A 20694-nucleotide genomic window follows, 5' to 3' on the forward strand; every position below is an offset into this window, starting at 1 on the left:
TCACGTGGGCTCTGGAGAGGGGAGGAGGAAGGGGCGGGGCGGCGGAGGAGAGTCGCGAGAGAGCCGCGCTGCTTCCCAGGCTGTGCGCGTGCGGTCCGAGCCGAGCCCGCTGCCGTTCGTACTGCAACCGCTTCCAGCGCAGAGCCGCCGCCAAAGAGTAAGCGGCGGGGGGGGGGGCGAAGGAGAGAGGAAAGGAAAGGAAGAGATTGACCAATAGGAGCGGGGAGGGTCCTGTGCGTGAAAACGGTTTTTTCCTCCCCGCATGGTCTCCTGACCACCCCCCTCCCCGCCGCACAAGGTGGTTTAGTCCCAATAGGGGAAAGCGTAGATGGGATCAGGGAACTCCTTATTGGGGGGGGGGGGGACGCGTGCCTCAGTCCTTGATTTTATAGAGACGTGGCGGGGGTAGCGGGAGAGAGAGCCCATTTATCAGGGGGAAGAAGCGGCCTTTCCAGCAGCCACGCCAGACCTCTCCTTCAGGCCGAGCGCCTTTATTCTCGCCGCTCCCCTGTCGTGTGAATGCGGTCACACGTGTGTTGGGAGATGGAGGGGCGGGACCTGCGAGTCTTCCATGCCGAAGTCCGATCCCCGCTTTGACGGTTTCCGCTTAGGCTGAACCTCCCCCCCCACCCCCCAAAAAATAAATCACAACCCTTCAAGGCCCTTTTTTGCGTAGAGAGGCGGGTAGAGGCTGCTTGGGACTGAGGCACGTGCTCTGGCGCCCCTCTGCGACTTCCCTGGTGAAGCTGCTGCTGAAGGAGACCTTGTCGCGTTTTTTCCTCCACGTTAAAGGTGGGGCTGCTCCCTTCTCTTTCCCACCCCCACCTCCGCCCTAGGGGGAAAGGTGGGCCAAAGTCAGCCTTCCCCTTTCATTGCAGCGCTGCCCTCCTGGCGGCAGGGGGAGGCGTGGGTCCGCGTGACCTTGTGTGCCGACCTGATGGTAGGAAGGAGCACGTGTGGGGGGCAAAGGGTACGCTGGGCTTGTTCATTGAACTTTCTTCTTCCCTGTTTTCTCCTCCTGAGGCCACTTTCCTCTCTCTCTCCCACCCATTCCATCCCACCCGACCTCCCCGTTTTCTTTAATTGGCTTTTCCTTGATGACCTGAGCAGTTTCCCTATCTCCATTATTCCTGGTATTTGGTTAGTTCAGTATTGTAGTTCCCTCGGCTCCTTTGCATTGAAACTTAACATCAAGGTAACTAATTGGAATCAATAGGATACCCCTTCCGATTTGTAGGACCCTAGAGTTGGAAGGGTCCCTGTGGGTCATCGAGACTAATGCCCTGAAAAAAGCAAGGATATGCAGTTCCCTGTATGGGTATGAGACCTGCAAGCTTGGCATTTTCATAACCAACTGAGCTAGATATGCCCCATTAAACAAGTGTTTGCTCAGTAGTTCTGATCATGTGTATATGTGCTAAAACGCACATGCACTCTGTTGAAATGAAATCAGTGCTGAAATTATATAATACTTTCTCCCTCAGGATAAATATGTATGTTAGGGTTGTGAAACCTGGTTCCCTCCTTTTCTTATGCTCCTAACATTCATTAACTGCACCCAACATGGGCAGTGGTTAAGGAGCAGTAGTCCAGCAATATCTGGAGGGCCTTAAGTGTCCTATGCTAGCGTACAGGGTTAATCGGTGTTAGCACATAAAATTATAGATCTTTGGAGTTGGGAGGAACCCCAAGGGTCATCTAGTCCAACCCCCTGCAAGCAGGAATCCTGCCCACAGCTGTCCCTAAGTGGGCTTGACACCTTCTGGTTAACAGTCATTGTGCCACCTGAGGGACCTTCAAATGAGCAACCCATATGGGTACATATTGCTGCATTGCAGGGGGTTGGACCAGGTCAGGCATGGGCAAACTCGGCCCTCCAGATGTTTTGGGGCTACAACCCCCATCATCCCTAGCTAACAGGACCAGTGGTCAGGGATGATGGGAATTGCAGTCCCAAAACATCTGGAGGGCCGAGTTTGCCTATTCCTGGACTAGATGATCCACGGAGTCCCTTCCAACTCCGATTCTTATGGCTGTTGCCGGTCATGCATGGCCCTGTAATTCAGTTGCCATTTTTCAAAAGGCAGTGCTTGCATTCAGACGACTTCAGCCACTTAGTGTACCTTCAAGCAATGGTCGCGACTGAGCACATGGCTACAGGCATGGAATGCTCTCTAGCAAGTGCCAGATAAAGCAGTGGCTGTGTTGGCACTGATTTCTTTTAAAATTTCATTCGTTTGCAGAAATGCTCCGTTTACCAACAGTGCTGTGTCAGATAAGGCCGGTGTCCAGAGCACTGGCCCCGCACCTTACGAGATCCTATGCAAAAGAAGTTAAATTTGGAGCAGATGCTAGAGCTCTTATGCTGCAGGGCGTTGACCTTCTCGCTGATGCTGTGGCCGTCACCTTGGGACCGAAGGTACTGAAATGGCTTTACTTGCTGTTATGCGGAAGCTTGTGCTGAAGGGATGAGCATAGTCCAAAATATATCCTACGTGCTTGGGGTACGATCCAGTCAAAATTAAGAGCTTTGGGGGCTGACTGGTTTTTCAGTGAGAGAGGTGAGCATGTGCTTAAATAACCTTCCAATGGAATCATTGGGGCTTAAAAGTGCTTCACTTTGACTGGACCTTGTCCTTTGGGTCCTCTTTAAAATAGTTTGCTAGAGCATTCCTGTAAATATATTGCCACTGGCATACATACTTGACACGAATTAGAATTTGTTGCCTGGCAAGTAGATGAATGAGATAGTTGGGACATGTTCATTCATGCATTCTCTCACTTTGTTATTCCTTTGAGCTAAAATCCTCAATGGTTTCAAGTCTACATGGCAGCTGCATATATAGCTAGTTTGAGAGAGGCAGAATGCATCACTCACTTGATCTCCTTTTTGCCTTAATGGTGACTAGACCTTCAGGCTGGACAAGGGGCTGCAAGAGGTGTGTGCACAAGGTGGCCTTCATCTGAATTTCTTTTGGGCTTCTAAGGCCAGCCAGGGGAAGCAGCAGCAAGGAGTCTGGCTAAGTATTCTAGATGGAACCTTGCAATATGCTACAGACACGAATCTTTAGTAATACGTAAAGTATCTCAGTTAACCATTAACAATCCCAAAGCTCTGTCTTCTTCATTGCAAACACTCACTGCTCTTCAGTCACATGCTCTTCCTGCCTCTCCTGCTCCCTGCTTTAGTTTCCTACACCTGTGTAACACATCCCTCTGCTCCTTTGTAGTCGCACCATTGTCCACTTATAGCAGTACATAAATGTGCTCATCACTGGTAAAATGTGCTTCAAGTGAGCAAAGGTCCCAGCAGTACTCTGGACAGTCGCTATCCTTGCCCTCACACTGAACAGAGACGCTCAGGAAAAAAACTGGTGGTAATTTCTTTGGTGAGCTTTCTGGCTCAGTGCAAAGTTAGAAAGTTTCCCACAGCCCAGCTGTGCCATACAATACCTTAGTCAAGCAAGACCTTGTTCCTCAGAGAGTGGCATTTCCAGCAGTGAGCAGAAAGTTTGGCTGGTTACCAAGGCTAATCGGAATTGGTGGGCCTCCGTTTTATGCAGTTCCTCTGATGTCCTCAGAGCTGGTCATTTTTTTAAATTTTTACTAATATGATAAATATGACAAGGTGATTTGCAGACAAATTCTTAGAAAAAGTTAAAATAAGGTACAAGAACAACAGAGTTTAGGTATAAAAGCCACACGGTAACGAACAACTAATTTACATTTTGTATTATCTATACCAGCAGTTTAAATGGAACTATTCCTTTACATTCACATTATCTGTGCCCGCACTTCCTTACATAAGATATTGCTGCTGCTCCCCTCCAACATTCATGGGTTGTTCCAAATGCACCATGTGTATGGATAAATAAATATTATATATTGCTATATAATATGCCCCTACAGGCGTTGCAGCCGTGGCTGATGTGCTGCGGTTGTGTCAATAGGTGGCAGAGAGGAACAAGCTATGTCTACGCTCAGTGTTCTGCAACCCGTGAGCACTCAGAATGATTAGTAGCTTGACAGGTGTCCCATAAATAAATATCATACAGTGAAGTTTTACAAGGGTCCTGGTAGAGCAAAAAATTGTGTTTATGTAGCAGAATGTCCGTCCCACTTGCATGAGCACTAGCTATCCCCATATCTGTTCTAAAAGGTAGAGGGAGCCCCTAAAACAGATTTTTTTTTGGTGCGGAGGAGGAAGTTCCATTGTGCATGTGTAAATACTTCATTCAACATTAGTTGAATGCCTGCTAAAAGTATTTTTGCATGTATGTATGTAAAACCTGAAGTTCAGAGCTGTAAACATTGGTTCCATGTGTATATCAAGCATCTTGACATAGCTCTTACTAAGGGATCATCTGGGGGGAAAGTCTATAAATGTTAGCCAAAGCCAGATTGTGCATCAACACTGCAAGCCACACAACACAGTTAAACTAGTGGAACTTGCTGCAGGAGGCAGTGATGACCACCAATTAAGATGGCTTTAAAAGAGGGGTGGACAAATTCATGGGGGAAGAAGGCTATTAATGGCTGCTACCCCCAGTGGTTCTGCTTTGCTACCACCACAGCTGGAGGTCATAATTCTTCCAAATACCAGTTGCCGCAAACAACAGGAAGGGGGAGTACTGTTGTGCTCAGATGCTTATGGGCCTTCCACAGGCAGCTGGTTGGCCACTGGGGGAACAGGATGCTTGGCTAGATGGGCCGTTGACCTGATACAGCAGGCTCTTCTAATCTTCTACTGTGGTACCTCGCAAGACGAATGCCTCGCAAGACAAAAAACTCGCTAGACGAAAGGGTTTTTTGTTTTTTGAGCTGCTTCGCAAGACGGAAACGTCTTGCAAGTTTGTTTCCTTTTTCTTAACACCGTTAATATAGTTGCGATTTGACTTCGAGGAGCAACTCATAGAACGCGGTGTGGTAGCCTTTTTGAGGTTTTTAAAGACTTTGGTGATTTTTGAAGCTTTTCCAAAACTTTTCCGACACCGTGCTTCGCAAGATGAAAAAAATCGCAAGACGACAAAACTCGCGGAACGAATTAATTTCGTCTTGCGAGGCACCACTGTATAATCATGACATTGTAGAGTTCAGAGGGTCCTCTAGTCCAACCCCTGCTATGCAGAAATCTTGGCTGAAGCATCCATGACAGATGGCCATCCAACCTCCGCTTAAAAGTCTCCAAGGAAGGAGAGTCCACCATCTTTCAAGGGAGTCTGTTGCACTGTTGAAATCGATGCAAGACATTGTTGGAGGCAATGTATACACGTACATTGTATTAGGGAGAGTGCATATCTGCCTTCCTGGACAGCGTTGCGGCTTCCAGCCTCAGGAAGAAATTACCCTAGTAATCCAGTGTTTCATTGTGCGTGTGTGTGTGTCATGTTTTTACAGGGGAGAACAGTAATTATTGAACAGAGCTGGGGAAGCCCTAAGGTGACGAAAGATGGCGTGACAGTAGCCAAGTCAATTGACTTGAAGGACAAGTACAAAAACATTGGAGCCAAGTTAGTTCAGGATGTTGCCAACAATACCAATGAAGAGGCGGGAGACGGTACTACGACCGCAACGGTACTGGCACGTTCGATTGCCAGGGAGGGGTTTGAAATGATCAGCAAAGGAGCAAATCCAGTGGAGATCAGGAGAGGTAATGATGTGGATAATGTTGGCTCACACATGCCAATTCCTCTAGTTATCTTCCTTGTTTATCTTGGAATTTGTTTTCAAATTACAGTGGTACCTCGGGTTAAGTACTTAATTCGATCCGGAGGTCTGTACTTAACCTGAAACTGTTCTTAACCTGAAGCACCACTTTAGTTAATGGGGCCCCCTGCTGCCGGAGCACAATTTCTGTTCTCATCCTGAAGCAAAGTTCTTAACCTGAAGCGTATGTAACCTGAGGTACCACTGTATGTACCAATGTTGCAAAAACATGACAATGTGCTACTTTTGTGAAAAGAAAATGGGAAGTGGGGTGTCTAATTTTCTGGTCATAGATATGCGTACATCCCTTCCTCTTACGCAGGTGTCCAGCGACCCACATCCAGTGGAGCTGTGGGCATGCTATTAGCGTTAGCAGAGTATCAGCAAGAAGGGAGTCTGTAGGTATTTGGCATTGCAAAAGCTTCTTTATTTACAGCAGATCAAAACAAACATGGCTGAGTGTGAGCAGCAGCTTCACACACGTCTCCTCTGTCTGAAAGCAGAGAACAAAGAGAGAAAGTACAAAAGCACATAGAACGGAATTACAGTGTCTGAGTTCTGTTCCCACACTCCTGTTACTATGGAATGTGGATCATGAGATCAAACAGCAATGTGAGAATGAAAATACTAACAATATATTGTGACTCCTGTTAAAGCACATTGGTCAGTGAATTTTTGTATATTGTTTCTGGCGACAACTTGCGTTATGTGTTGTTTACTGTGCATAATGGTACCTGGGCTTTTATAAAATGCTTTTGTGGTCGTCTTCAAAAGCATGAAACAAGTGTGTTGAGGATTAAGACCCTAAAGGTCTGACTGCACGGCAGGGTAGGAGGAACAGTTACTGCCCAAAATGAGTAGCGCATGCCCACAGATAGGCAGTCTTAATAAGCAAATTGCATCTTCATCTTACCTCCTATCTCGTGCCTTTTGTTGCCTGGCACTATGGAAGTTGCATTTTTGGTTCTGCCTCCTGCTCTTGCCTTTATAAGGCAGAGACAGATTCGAGTGAACCTCCATGGCATCAGATTGGCGTTTCCCTTGATGCTGGAGGTGGAGGTAACCAATGGCACAATGCCCTGTGTTTTCCTAGGTGAAGAACCCCTCCTAGTGAATGCTTTTTGGGGGAGAAATTCATGATGCAGGGAAGAGGAAGAGGCAGCTCTAGGACATGTGTGGACCCTATCTCTTCCTGGTGTTTGATGGGATAACTGCATCCCAGCAGTCAGGGATAATGCATTGCATGATCATTTATAGCCTTTTTGTTGCTCTTGGAGCATAGTACGATGGTTAAGTTTTGTTTGCTGTTGACTATGTAGATTGTTTTAATTGCATAGCTGTACCGTGTTCCCTCAGGGGTGATGCTCGCTGTAGATGCTGTAATTGAGGAATTGAAGAAGTTGTCCAAACCAGTCACAACTCCAGAAGAAATTGCTCAGGTAAATGCTATCTCTTTCGTAAAACAAACATCTTCCTTCTCCCTGCTACTTGTATATTGTGTGGGTGCACCGTTTAAGAGGGCTTGCTAAATGTAATATTTCACTCCATTCAACAATATTGTATCTGTGAGAAAATGTTTTAGGCGCTATTCCTTAAATTTGCGTTGTAATGCCTCTGTGACTATGCTTTCGATACCCCAGCCTCTTTTTTTTTTAAAAAGGTAGTGTTTGTAGCTAGTTCACGCAGACCTCTCTCTATTTTTTGGACAGGTTGCTACAATTTCTGCAAATGGCGACAAGGAAATTGGCAACATAATCTCTGATGCCATGAAAAAAGTTGGACGAAAAGGTGTTATCACAGTTAAGGTAAGGGTAACTCTAGTAAGGTCTACTTAAAGGTAAAGGTACCCCTGCCCGTACGAGCCAGTTTTGACAGACTCTGGGGTTGTGCGCCCATCTCACTCAAGAGGCCGGGGGCCAGCGCTGTCTGGAGACACTTCCGGGTCACGTGGCCAGCGTGACAAAGCTGCATCTGGCGAGCCAGCGCAGCACACGGAACGCCGTTTACCTTCCCGCTAGTAAGCGGTCCCTATTTATCTACTTGCACCCGGGGGTGCTTTCGAACTGCTAGGTTGGCAGGCGCTGGGACCGAGCAGCAGGAGCACACCCCGCCGCGGGGATTCGAACCGCCAATCTTTTGATCGGCAAGCCCTAGGCGCTGAGGCTCTTACCCACAGTGCCACCCACGTCCTAAGGTCTACTTATTGTATGCCAAAATAGGATACTAGCTCGTTGTGGAGGAAAAGACCTCATCATTGTAGAAAAAGTGCACCATTATGGGGGAGCCAAAGATCTAAAACAGAAAATGAAGCAGCTTGTTCTGAGATGGGTTGTGCGCACAGGGTGTGGCTAATTTTCATGACCTTTTTTTAAAAAAAACAGGACGGAAAAACTTTGAATGATGAATTAGAAATTATTGAAGGCATGAAGTTTGATAGAGGCTACATCTCTCCCTACTTCATTAATACAGCCAAAGGTAAGTCAGAACACAAGACTCCCGCTGCTCGTTTGCCTTAACAGCTTGGTTCTGTTGGAATAGACTAAACGCAGTTTTTAAAAAAATCTTAGTAATGTGTTCCTTTTTGCCTCAAAATAGAGGCATCTGCAAATACTAGAGCCCACTCCCTAATTTACAGAATTAGATCTGTGGCACAAGTTGTGCCACCTTTTCTGGCATGTGATGTGGTTTGTACATACGGATAAACATGCAGGGAAAGGTGAGAGCTCCCCATGTCACTTGTCAGGAACTTAATCTCACGATCCAAACCTTAATGAACCTCTTAGGGTTCTTAATGGAATACTCTAGGTATGTAACACGTTTGCCCTTTTGCATGCTGTTGCTGATGAAGCTGCCTCACAAATCATAGGTGCTGGACCTCTCATACTTGCATTTTATTTGCATACTTGTAAGCGAGGAGGCAAATTTGGGTACAGGCAAAAAAAAAAAAATTGCTACTAAAATACGTAAAAAATGGAATCCAGCTTTAATCTTTCCCACAAGTAACAAATTATATTTTCCCCAAGCTTCCTTCATTTCAAGCAGCCTAATTTAGAAGGAAGTTGGAAAAGCTTGTTTTGTTTTGACCGTTACATCATTGTTAAAAATTTGGAAGCCAGAAGTCTTTGATCATCTGCAGATCACGGAGAGATCTACCAGTAGATCCTGATCTACCTTCTGCCCATCCCTGAATTAAACTGAAATACTGTATGTTACTGGTTTTAGGTAAACAAACTCTGTAGCATTACACCAGAGTATACTATCTTAATCTTAAAATTCAATTAATGCAAGAATTAATTGCCCTGTTTTTGCATGTCCTTGGGTAGCATTTTAACAGCACCAAGTTCAAAGAAAAGTGGTATGTTAGAGACCATTGAAAGTCTGCTGTAATTGGGCATGTTTTTTGAAGCGTTTCAGAGAAGGTGGCTGCATAATGGCTATGATAGGATTAGAAACTGAGGAATGTTCATAGTCACTGTCTCTTGAGAGAGTACTTTGTAATTTTTTTCAACAACGTTGCTTTCATCTGTAGGACAGAAATGTGAATTCCAAGATGCTTACGTGTTAATCAGTGAAAAGAAGATTTCTAGTGTTCAGTCCATAGTACCAGCTCTTGAAATTGCCAATAATCACCGCAAGCCTTTAGTTATTATTGCTGAAGATGTTGATGGAGAGGCCCTCAGTACCCTTGTATTAAACAGGTAGGCGTGGAACAAGTATCTGTCTTTAATTTTAACACTTTTGAGTTTAATCCATTTGATCTTTCTTAGTAATCAGAAAGGGGTAACTGTTGCAGGGAAGGGCAAAAATCTTCGCTATAGTTAGATAAAACATATTCTTTTTCCAGGTATTGTCTGGTCCAAGAAATTGTACACTTTATGGCCAGATCATAAGGGAAATAAGCCTTAATGATTGAAGTAGGACTTCCATAAAAGAATACTTATCATTGCAGATCTAATGGGCTTAAACTGTGGGGGCGCGGGTGGGGGGGAGAAGATGTTCATCGGTAGTCTTCAGTCTTTAATATGAAAACAAATTTAAATCCTGACAAATAAACAAACAATGAATAGTAGATCACTTTCATTGATTTACGGTTGAATTATCAGTGTTGTCAACTCTAGAGAGCCTTATTTTACCAGAACACAGTTGTACCATTTCGGAATAAAGACGTGAACAACTAATAACTCTTGAGTGCTGACTTTTTCCAGACTGAAGGTTGGCCTACAGGTTGTTGCCGTGAAAGCACCCGGTTTTGGTGACAATAGAAAAAATCAGCTTAAAGATATGGCAGTTGCTACCGGCGGTGCTGTAAGTAAATTTTCATATGTATCTTAAGTACCAACACTAAATAATTAGCATGGGGTACTCATTTACCAATTTCTTGCAGAGCCATCACTGATTATATGTACTTTTCTAACAAAAGACGTTGGATGTTAATCCAGATTGCCATAGGAACATGGGAAATTTATACAAAGACAGGCCATTGGCCACCTAACTCAGTAGTCTTCCTCTTCCTAAGAACCCCAACCAACTTTGTAGACCACCTTTTTTAAACCATATTTGTATTACGGTTTGCGACTGCTGCAACTTTGCTTGGGCTGTGACTTGTTACGGTGATGGGGAACCAGTATAATCCTTGACTATTGGCTGAGATTAATGGGAGCTGTTGTCCCAAATGCCTGAAGGGTCATAGGTTCTCCACCTGTGCCAGCTGAAGATTGTGATCTAGCTCAGTACAATCAACAGGTGTTTGGCAGATGGTTTCCTGGGGTTCAGGCAGGAATCTTTCCCATTTTTGCCGAAAGATGTCAAGAGTTGAACCTGGCACCTTTTGCATACAAAGCATGTTCTCTACAACTGAGCTACAGATGTGTGCCAGTTTAAAGAAAGCACCACACACTGATCAGTTGAGCCAGGCCTAAGCCATTCTATGCAGGTGCCCTGTTTACCGTTGCGTACATCATTGGTTGTTCAGTGCCCTGCTTTCCAGTCACAAAAGATTTGCTTAGAAAATACATTGCCAGTGTAAGCTCTGTGCATTAAGAAACCAATTCAGAATGTGAACGTAACTGGCGGAAAAAATTGTAGTGGTTGAACCCAAATTTGTAGTGGTTGAAGTCCAAATCCGATTCAGGCATGGAACTTGCTGGGTGACTTTGAACCACTTGCTGTCTCTCAGTCTAACCTACCTCAAGGTACTTGTGGGGATAAGAGGCTGAGAGCAAGAGCTTTGTATGCAATGTTGAGGTCCTTGAAGGAAAGGTGGGGTATCACCATAGAAGTAAATAAAATAAATCAACCAATTTTTGCAAATGTCCAGGAAGCTGTTACTTTCTGTTGGTCACTTTGCAATTACAAGTACAGAAAATCTAGGTGAAGAATTAAAAGAGTGTTAATAAGCCCATTCACTGAATTTAGTGGGGCTTTCTCTAGTGAGTGTGTTTAGGATTGCATTCCCAAAAAAGCTGTCTGAATGAAACCAGCTAATCAGTAATTTGAAAAAAGCCGTGGACTTTTTAAAGTATTTAATATTAATCTGTTTCAGGTGTTTGGGGAAGAAGGCTTAACCATAAATGTAGAAGACATTCAACCTCATGACTTTGGTAAAGTTGGAGAAGTCATTGTGACAAAAGATGACTGTTTGCTACTTAAAGGGAAAGGTGACAAAGTACAAATTGAAAAGCGCATTCAGGAAATAGTTGAACAACTGGAGGTTACAACAAGTGAATACGAAAAGGAGAAACTCAATGAACGCCTGGCCAAACTTTCTGACGGAGTAGCTGTACTAAAGGTGAATCTGCGTATTACTATTTTATTTTTATTTATTTATTTACTACTACTTTTATTTGTTGCTTATTGCATAAAATTATTTTACTATTATAAAATACCTTGGAAGTCAAACTGAATCAGTTCTGGAAGTCTGTTCGACTTCCAAAACAAAAACGCGGCCTCTGATTGGCTGCAGGAAGTTCCTGCAGCCAATCAGAAGCCATGAAAGGCCTGTCGGACTTTCGGGTTCCAAAAGAACGTTTGCAAACCGGAACAATCACTTCTGGGTTTGCTGCATTTGGGAGCCAAAACGTCCGAATTCCAGGGCGTTCGACAAGCAAGGTACGACTGTACCTCCCTTCATTCAAGGATCACAGAACGATTTACAATAATGAAAATACACCCATACATAAATTGTTTCTAAGCTGTTTACAGTTGTTTAAAGAATACTTTAATGCAGATGTTTTAATTTGTAATATCAGAATAATACAGTATTATTTTATTTACTAAATGCTCACCCAATAATATTATGAAAGAAAAAGTCCTATACCTGCCAACTAAAAGATGAACACCACAGTGACATTCACCAAAAGTAGATCACTGCACAACAATAGCCTTTTTCCCTGCAGGTACAACTAGCGCTCTCTAGGCTATAAAGTGAGAATAGGAAGCCAGTGGCCCTCCAGATGATGGTGGAGTCTGACCTGCATCAGCCCCAGCTAGCCTGGCCAGAATGAGAGTTTTGTAGCCCTGCATTCCCTAGGGAAGGCCATAGATCATCCACCTTCCCCTGCTATAGAGCTTTATGAAATAACTTTCAGATTAGAGCTTGGATCAGCAGCCTAAAAATAAGATTTCTTTTCTTAGATTGGAGGAACGAGTGACGTTGAGGTGAATGAGAAGAAGGACAGAGTCACGGATGCCCTCAATGCCACTCGTGCTGCCGTAGAGGAAGGCATCGTTCTAGGAGGCGGCTGTGCGCTGCTTCGGTGCATTCCGGCACTAGATACCTTGACTCCAGCCAATGAAGATCAGAAGATTGGTAGGTGCACTACACATGCTTTAAAGTAACAGTTAAGGGCTTGGATCCTGATATAAGCTAACTTGAGGTTCCCCAGCACCTTCTCCCTCCCTCAGTAGACCCTTGCATCGAAATCTTGGTTCCTTGGAGCATTTATCAGCCTTTCTTGGGGGGGTGCAAACAGTTGAGTGGACAGGAAACTCCTTTGGTTAACCTGTCTTTGAATTGCTCCTATTGGCTATGTTGGTGGGTGTTGGGAGCCCCTATATCTGGATGCCCTCAAGGTCATCATCCCTTAGAGCAGGGACTGGGAACCTCAGGTTCAGGGGCTGAATATTTCAGTTATAAGGATTCCTCTTGCTTGCCTGGATAGAAAATGGGGTGGGTGGGTGTGTTGAAACTGGCCTACCATTAGATCACAGTTTTATTTACAGTAGTGCCCCGCAAGACGAAAAAATCTTGCGCGTCCCCGCGGGTTTTTTTCGCTCCCCCCCCCTTTTCCTAAGCTGCTAAGCCGCCTATCAGCTGTTCCGCTGATAACCCGCTTAACAGCTGATCGCGAAAAGCCGCTAGACAGCTGTAGCACTAATCCGCTAAGCTGTCAATGGGGTTGCTTCGCAAGACGAAAAAACCGCTAGACGAAGAGAATCGCGGAACGGATTCTTTTCATCTTGCGAGGCACCACTGTACTGCTCTGTCCATCACTGGCATATGTCCAAAAGGTTGTGCAGGCCAAAGGTTTCCCCAACCCTGATGTAGGAGGGGTTAAGATTTTTGAAAGGGACAGGAGGTCTGCTTAGGCTTGCCAGAAGATTGCAAGGATAGAGAGGGTGCAGGATAGAGAGGGTTGTTATAATCTTTGTTGGCTCCCTTGCTGGTAATGGGATTTCAGACGTACCCATTATGTTGCCGAGACTAGTTTCTGCTAACATCATTTACCTTTTCCTTTAAGGTATTGAAATTATCAAGAGAACACTGAAAATTCCAGCAATGACTATTGCCAAGAATGCAGGCGTTGAAGGATCGCTGATAGTTGAGAAAATCATGCAAAGCGCAGCCGATGTTGGCTATGATGCCATGCTCGGCGAGTTCGTAAACATGGTAGAGAAAGGCATCATTGACCCAACGAAGGTAAGTTCTCTTATTTCCCACTGGGCCTATCATCTCAACACAATAGATAACGAGCTGTACAAGTGTCTCACTGAAATATATCTTAAACTTCTTTTTTTAGGTTGTAAGGACAGCCTTGATGGATGCAGCAGGTGTTGCTTCCCTTCTGTCTACAGCTGAAGCCGTAGTAACTGAAATTCCTAAAGAGGAGAAGGAAGCTGCCATGGGAGGCATGGGGGCTGGCATGGGAGGTGGTGGCATGTTCTAATGCTCAGCTACAGGGATGTCCCATCATGGAACTACAGTGAGTGACTTGACAGTTTGAAGTAAAACTTCAGGTCAGAGCGAAACAGGATGGATAGTGACTGCGGAAGGGCCGGTGTTTGAAGAATCACTGTAACAATAGTTACTGGGTTTCAGTTTAGACATGCATAATCGTTTACAGTCATTGTCCATGCCTACAGATAATTTATTTTGTACTTTGAATAAAGACATTTGTACATTCCTGATACTGGGTGGAAGATCCGTGTACTAATGCTGAGCTCTAAACAGTTCAAGCACTTGCAGTTCTGTTAAAATCAGACTTTTATTGGTGCTTGCTATCACTAGGACATGCAGAAGCCATTGTGTGCAAGACTGAATAAAAATTGTGTACAAAGTAGACAAATATACAATTATGTGACAACTTTATGTAATAAAAGATTGCTCCAAAAAGTATGAAATGTATTCACTTATTCACAACTCAATCCTGTTTTGTATCGGGTATGTGAGCCTGAAAACATTTCTTGGGAGTACAGAGCCAGATTCCAATCATTCTTAAACCATTTTTTTTTTTCTAGGAATGGGAGAAAGGTTAGCCTAAATAGTTCCTTTGCCATCAGCTGTATTAATGTTTGCTGGTTTTGCTCAAATTTGGAGGGCCCAAGGTTGTACTCCTTGTTCTTGCTCAAGATTAAGAGCTATTAAAGTTTAGGCAGCTACAGACGTTGCTTTATTACTTTAAAATTGTGCGACCCAGTGTATTTAGCATCACTCAGGATAAAATGCCACAGCTTCTCTTGATTGTGATGCCTAAACTTTATAAAGACTCTTCCTAGTTAAAGGTAGTAATCTTGAAGCCATTTTAGGAATCTGTTGAAAAGGATACATTTAGCTGCACAGCCAGTTAATACAACTTTGGAAAATGGCAAAATTCAGTGCTAGCTGTAGAGATGATTGCCCAAAAACTTGCTTTAGTCTAGACAAAGCGAATAGTATGTTTTTATCCTAGCAAAGTTGTGCTGTAATATACAAACAGATCTGTGAAACTCAAGTCACTTTAAAGTTTGAATTCATGACTCCTTACAGATTTACCTGCTAGAATCTTGTGAAAGCACTTGACAATGTCATACATGTTCATTGATTAAAAGAGCCCTTTATATATTCATTCCACTTACACACTAAACATTCCCTACTAAGTATAGTTACACATACTGAGAAATTTGTTCTCAGAATTATATGTGCTAATTTAAAGCTTTTCCTGAATAGCAAAAATAACTTAAATATGCATTTGAAAGACTAATAACTTAAAACTTGATTCCAATAGTAAATATTAGAAACACTGCAAAACATTAGGCAGTAGACAGTGCTGAGTTTCATAAAAACTGGCAAGAGGAAGAAGGCAATTTTGGTGTAGTTTATAGCTGCCACTCTTTATCAGCACCTTATAATTGCACTTGATTGAAGCTTTATATTATATACATCTGCATCTTACAGGCCTGTGTTGTACAGTAGTATTATACATAATTTTCAAATTCCCATGTAACTAGAAGCCCACATGGAAGAACACTTCATGTAAAAACGCGATGTCCAAGTAGTTTTAACACTACTTCCCCCCTTTTATGTGTGATGCACTTCGTGAAGCATTAGCTCTCGAGGTATGATTGTTTCTGGACCGTACAACTTGGATGCTCTTCTTTCAAATGCTGCAACCATCTGCTTAACGACTTCATCGAAGAACAGTGTGGCAAGCTGAGAATGTAGAAGGGAACGAAACTCAAAAGAAATCTGTTAAAACAAAGGTAGGTTGTGTCAGTCACTCACAAAAAGATGGCTAAGCCCATTCTTTCCTGCATCCATTTCAGCAAAGGACCAAAGAACTTTGTGGATCTATTCAAGGCAATTATGGAACCATAGTAAGTTCCTCTGGGTGTTTTCCTCTTGGCTGCATCTTCTCATGATAGCCTCCCTCAACTTGCAGCTAACGAAACCCCCTAGTACAGAAAAGGTTTTAGCTGCAGCTCTTTGCATTTTGCCTTCCACTTATCTTTATGCATAACCTTTTCAGTGCATACTGAATTTAGGTGCCAACAGCCACATACCAATGCAAACACAAAACATTTTAGTGTAGAGTACGTTTCTCTTTTTGTTTGATTTTCTGTAGTTGGGCAGTCTTCTGAGTTACCCTCAGGTCTCCTAATACCTTTTTGAGGATGGTGTTTTACTTGCATAAGCATCACCACTTAGAGCTGAATTTCACCAATAAAATAATTTATATAGGCTGAAATTTTAAGATCTGACAAGAAAACAAAACTGCTGCGCACCACCTTTCTGCTGATACAGGAATTAAACCGGTCACTTTTTCAATAAATGAAACAAAAGCAATTCCACTACTGCACGTGGTTGCAACCAAAAACTACACATTAAGGATATGTGTGAAGTTACTGAGAATGTATGCCTATTAAGGACATGACTCTTAAAGAAGTGAGAGGTCCAGGGGGTCTTTAGGCACCAGGCAAAATGTTCCGCTGTAATCAGGCCTTTGGCCTTTAGATATCTGGCCTTTTAGAAGTGGGTGGGATGTTTTGAATTAAATAAAATCAAGCTGTTTATAAGCATCTCTGTTTATAAGCTGCTCTGAGTACATGGTATGCACCTCAAACCTGTGCAGATGTAACAGGTTGGAAAAGGGATTGTGAAATTGGGCTCTACATAGCCCCATGGGTTTGGCCAGATCCGTTTATAAATAATTATATTTTATAATTTTAAATTTTTTTTTATAAATAATTATAAATAGATCATTACTATTTATAATTAATGACAATGAAGATCAGATCTCTAAGGAGGCCAATTCCAAAAGGATATCCACCATGTGAGCAATTAGGTGGAATGGGCAGGATTGATCCCATTCCCATGCAGATACAGTCCTATCTGTCTTCAACAGAGTCTGCTGTTATCTACAGCCTCACTTCAGTCAGTCAGTCATTACAAAATCAAATTGAAAACAATGAAACATTAATTAGTAAGCTTTCAAGAGGTTTATTTGCTGTATTCGGGCATAATCCTAAACTATAGCAAATAAAATATTTAAAAAGTGGAATACCAAAAAAAAGGGGGGGGGGAGTTAATTTGAAAGCTTTTGGGTAGAAATCCCTTAGCATTGGACATTTCCCTCTTCGTACCAGACTATGGTTGCAATGTCTAAAAAACTGCTTGGGATTTATTCTGGTAGAACCACTCAAAAGGTCTGCAGCCAAATCTGCAATTCTATGCAATCATGTACATATGTGAAGGCAGAACTAGAATTATCACAGCAAGCACAAGTTTGTGTGCTGAGATAATTGGGTGGAGCGGGCGAGGGGCACTGATAAGAGTTTTAAAAAACCCTTCACATGCTGATTCTCCCCAGCAGTTTTTCTTAGTTGCAGAGCCCAGCTGGAACAAACACTTTTTGGGGGGTGGGGGACTACCGGCAGGGCAGGATTAGAATTGAGGACCCTGCTGCTGATCACCTATTTGCAGCTGCAACCACTCTCAAAGACAGAGTCCACCCAGTTTATTAAGAAGGTTCAACTAATTTGCATAAAGTATGAAGCATCGGGAAGTGCTATAGAATAGCCACATGCTTCACTTCCTTTCCTGGCAAGGTTTGAAGATGGTTTGTAAAAATAAGGCTGTTGCTGTTGTTTTAAATGTTGCAAACAGCAGTTACAGACTTTCAGAAGCACCAGAATTGGAAAGAAAGTGTGACTGAGCGTGCATAGCAAGGCACATCAATTCTTCTTAAACTTTGACAAAAAGCCAAAATACCCAAAGTGAAGGGATAACATAAGACTCTTATTCTCAGGGTTGTGGATTCCAGCCTCACATTGGGCCAAAGATTCCTGCGTTCCAGGGGTTTGCACTAGATGATTAGATTGAAAATGTGGAAGAACTCAAAAACAGCCCCTGGATAAATGAACTGTTTGCAACAGTTTGGTTTTCACTAGTTTGAACTTGCATGGCAATTCTTAAACCAATGTAGCTAAAAGGAAATTAAACAAATTTTCAAGTTACAAAAATGATCTCATCATGCAAGCTGTGCTTTTTAAAAAGAGGAACAAAAAAAGGAAGCTAGGGAGTTAATGGCAGGTGTTAGCAGAAGTTTTGGACAGACTATACCATTCATTTAAAAGTGCACTGGTTTATTAATAAGTTTATAGACTCCAGGAAGAAATCCATGAAAAATATACTACTTAGGTTTATTCATCATGAGGCCTGTGATATAAAATTTACAATAGTCCTACTAGGTTAGGCACCGGTGTGACCAGTCTGGACAATTTCATTGCAACCCAGCCAGATGGGTGGGGTAATAACAACAACATTCAAGGCAGCAACATCAGGATATGAGGAAAAGCCTGTCATTTCACTGAGTGACAGCCAACCTTTGTACTCTCTTGGCCACAAGTCCTAGAAGACCTGCTCCCTGCCTTGCAGGCTTTTTTCCACATGACCTGGGACGGTGAGCCCTGACTGACTCCACCTAAAAGAGCTGAGGCTGCTAAACAGACTCTTGGGCTGGGGCATTGGTAGGCAAACTAAGGCCTGGGGGCCGGATCCGGCCCAATCGCCTTCTAAATCCAGCCCACAGACAGTCCGGGAATCAGCGTGTTTTTACATGAGTAGAATGTGTGCTTTTATTTAAAATGGATCTCTGGGTTATTTGTGGGGCATAGGAATTCGTTCATATATATTTTTCAAAATATAATCCGGCCCCCCACAAGGTCTGGGGGACAGTGGACCGGCCCCTTGCTGAAAAGGTTTGCTGGCCCCTAGGCTGGGGTATTGTTTAGGAAATTTATTTAGGGTGTGGTTTGTTGCTTTTATTGCTTTTTTTTTTTTTGGTATTTTTTGTATATTTTACATCTTATGATTTATGAGGAAATGGTTCAATTTGGTTGTGTACTTGATTTTTTATTCATTGTTTATGACTACTTTTGTTATGTTTGTAATCATGTAATTTTTTATATGTTGCAAGCTGCCTTGAGCATGGTTTTAATTTCTGAAAGGGAGCGTACACACAAATAAAACGATTGATTGTTCATTGTTTTTGTGCAAGTGGAAATCAGTTCATTCTCCCCCTCTGAAGCCCCTTGCACCTACGCCACCCTAAATCTGCTCCTGAAGGTTGGAGGGATCTTCGGGAGAAAATTGAGGTGGGGTGGGACTGCAGGAGGGAGGGAGGGCAATCCCATCATGCCCTCTGGTGTGATGCTGGATCCCACCCTCTGTGAGAGCCCCAAGGCTCCCTCCGAACCATAAGAAAACTCTACAACCATGAACCATAGGGGTAGGTTCTTGGCACTAACTTTTGTCAATGCTATCTGACACATGCTTTCTTGCTCTTTTCCTCAGAATGAACAATATATGGGCAGGGTTGGTTCTACAAGTCCAAGGGGCTTACAGCAGTCAGCCCTCTTCCTCTTACTACATGACATACCATTTGGAAACTAAGGGGACTTTCGGAAACATAGTGGAAGGAGGCATGAAAGATCTGCTGTTGAAAGAGGAAAAATCTGCAAGCTCTTTGGTGTGCCCGAAATGGCACTTTGGATCCTGCCCTATGTTGAAACTACAAATCAGTAGTAACAAATGAGAATCCATCTTTCTTCTGAAAAAAAATAATAATTGAAAAACAAACTAAGTTTGAATGATAAGCTAGAAACAACACAAACAATGGTGTTGAATTACTTAGTGAAGGAAAGCACGATTAAGAGTTTTCCAGTACCCCGAGTGTATTCAAAGCTATTTAGAAATCAGCATTCTTTCATAATATGTAGATAAACACATTTGAAGTGAATATATTTCACATGCCACCCCTAGCAGAAAGAAAACTTTAAAGTTTATAATAATTTATGTTTGTATATACACGTTTAAAAGGCATGTTTAGAATTCAGGTCGTTTTTGTTTTTTTTAATTAAAATAAACACAGTTGGGAGCAACACACTGACGGCATTTGCACATTGTACTAAACTGCAGTTTACAAGTATCAGGCTTGTGCTCCCCTCCTCCCATGGAGTTTGGAAGCTTTCACTTCTCCTTTTGATTAAACACATTGTGGCACACAGGTATTATTAATAAGGGGTGACCTTGAAAGCCAGAACCCCAGGTCTTTTGTAAAAAGGTAAAGGGACCCCTGACCATTAGGTCCAGTCGTGGACGACTATGAGGTTGTGGCACTCATCTCACTTTATTGGCCGAGGGAGCCGGTGTACAGCTTCCGGGTCACGTGGCCAGCATGACTAAGCCACTACTGGCAAACCAGAGCAGCGCACGGAAACGCCGTTTACCTTCCCGCCGGAGTGGTACCTATTTATCTACTTGCACTTTGACGTGCTTTAGAACTGCTAGGTTGGCAGGAGCAGGGACCGAGCAATGGGAGCTCACCCCGTTGCGGGGATTCGAACCGCCAACCTGATTGGCAAGCCCTAGGCTTTGTGGTTTAACCCACAGCGCCACCTGCGTCTTTTGTACTAGGCCTCAAACTGCTTCCCCATCCCAACTTTATAGAAAAATATTTTTGGCTTACAGGGCAACTGGGGACATGCTGCAGCACACAGGAACAGAAGTGGTACAACTAGAGCTGCACTTAGAGGTCCAGCCTCTCCAAAATGAACACCCATAGAACAGCAGAAAATGGGGGTAGTGGCATTCATGCCCCGTGCAGTGGTCACTGCATCATCCTCTCTTATTTTTTAAAGCACTCTATCGTCGGGAGACAGCTGACTAGGCCTGTACATATTGCTACTTTTCTTTTAAAAAATATACAGTGGTTCCTTGGTTATATACCTTGG

General features: G+C 43.3%; 2 protein-coding genes, 1 long non-coding RNA gene and 1 other non-coding gene across 4 annotated transcripts in view; 2 read left to right on the plus strand and 2 right to left on the minus strand.

Moving 5' to 3' along the window:
- HSPD1 (heat shock protein family D (Hsp60) member 1) lies at positions 1 to 14325 on the plus strand. Its single transcript, XM_028751666.2, has 12 exons — positions 1 to 157; positions 2244 to 2419; positions 5398 to 5650; positions 7063 to 7145; positions 7416 to 7511; positions 8088 to 8181; positions 9236 to 9404; positions 9912 to 10011; positions 11249 to 11494; positions 12340 to 12514; positions 13446 to 13624; positions 13725 to 14325. Exons 2-12 carry the CDS (start codon positions 2246 to 2248, stop codon positions 13869 to 13871), a joined length of 1716 nt encoding a protein of 571 aa, XP_028607499.2. The 5' UTR covers positions 1 to 157; positions 2244 to 2245; the 3' UTR covers positions 13872 to 14325.
- On the plus strand, positions 3897 to 4030 carry LOC114585618 (small nucleolar RNA SNORA17). Its single transcript, XR_003703931.1, has one exon. It is a non-coding gene; the product is annotated as a small nucleolar RNA SNORA17 (small nucleolar RNA).
- COQ10B (coenzyme Q10B) overlaps positions 14171 to 20694 on the minus strand; it is a 15981-nt gene continuing 9457 nt past the window's right edge. Inside the window, exon 5 of the mRNA XM_028751702.2 lies at positions 14171 to 15649. Coding sequence (XP_028607535.2) covers positions 15482 to 15649 — 168 coding nt within the window. The 3' untranslated portion in view covers positions 14171 to 15481. The remainder of the gene's footprint in view (positions 15650 to 20694) is intronic.
- Positions 15682 to 20694, minus strand: part of LOC144325246 (uncharacterized) — a 5952-nt gene continuing 939 nt past the window's right edge. Inside the window, exon 2 of the long non-coding RNA XR_013390538.1 lies at positions 15682 to 20676. This is a non-coding gene — a long non-coding RNA (uncharacterized LOC144325246). The remainder of the gene's footprint in view (positions 20677 to 20694) is intronic.

The sequence above is a fragment of the Podarcis muralis genome, chromosome 1 (assembly GCF_964188315.1).
Source record: "Podarcis muralis chromosome 1, rPodMur119.hap1.1, whole genome shotgun sequence".
NCBI classification, from domain to species: Eukaryota; Metazoa; Chordata; class Lepidosauria; order Squamata; family Lacertidae; genus Podarcis; species Podarcis muralis.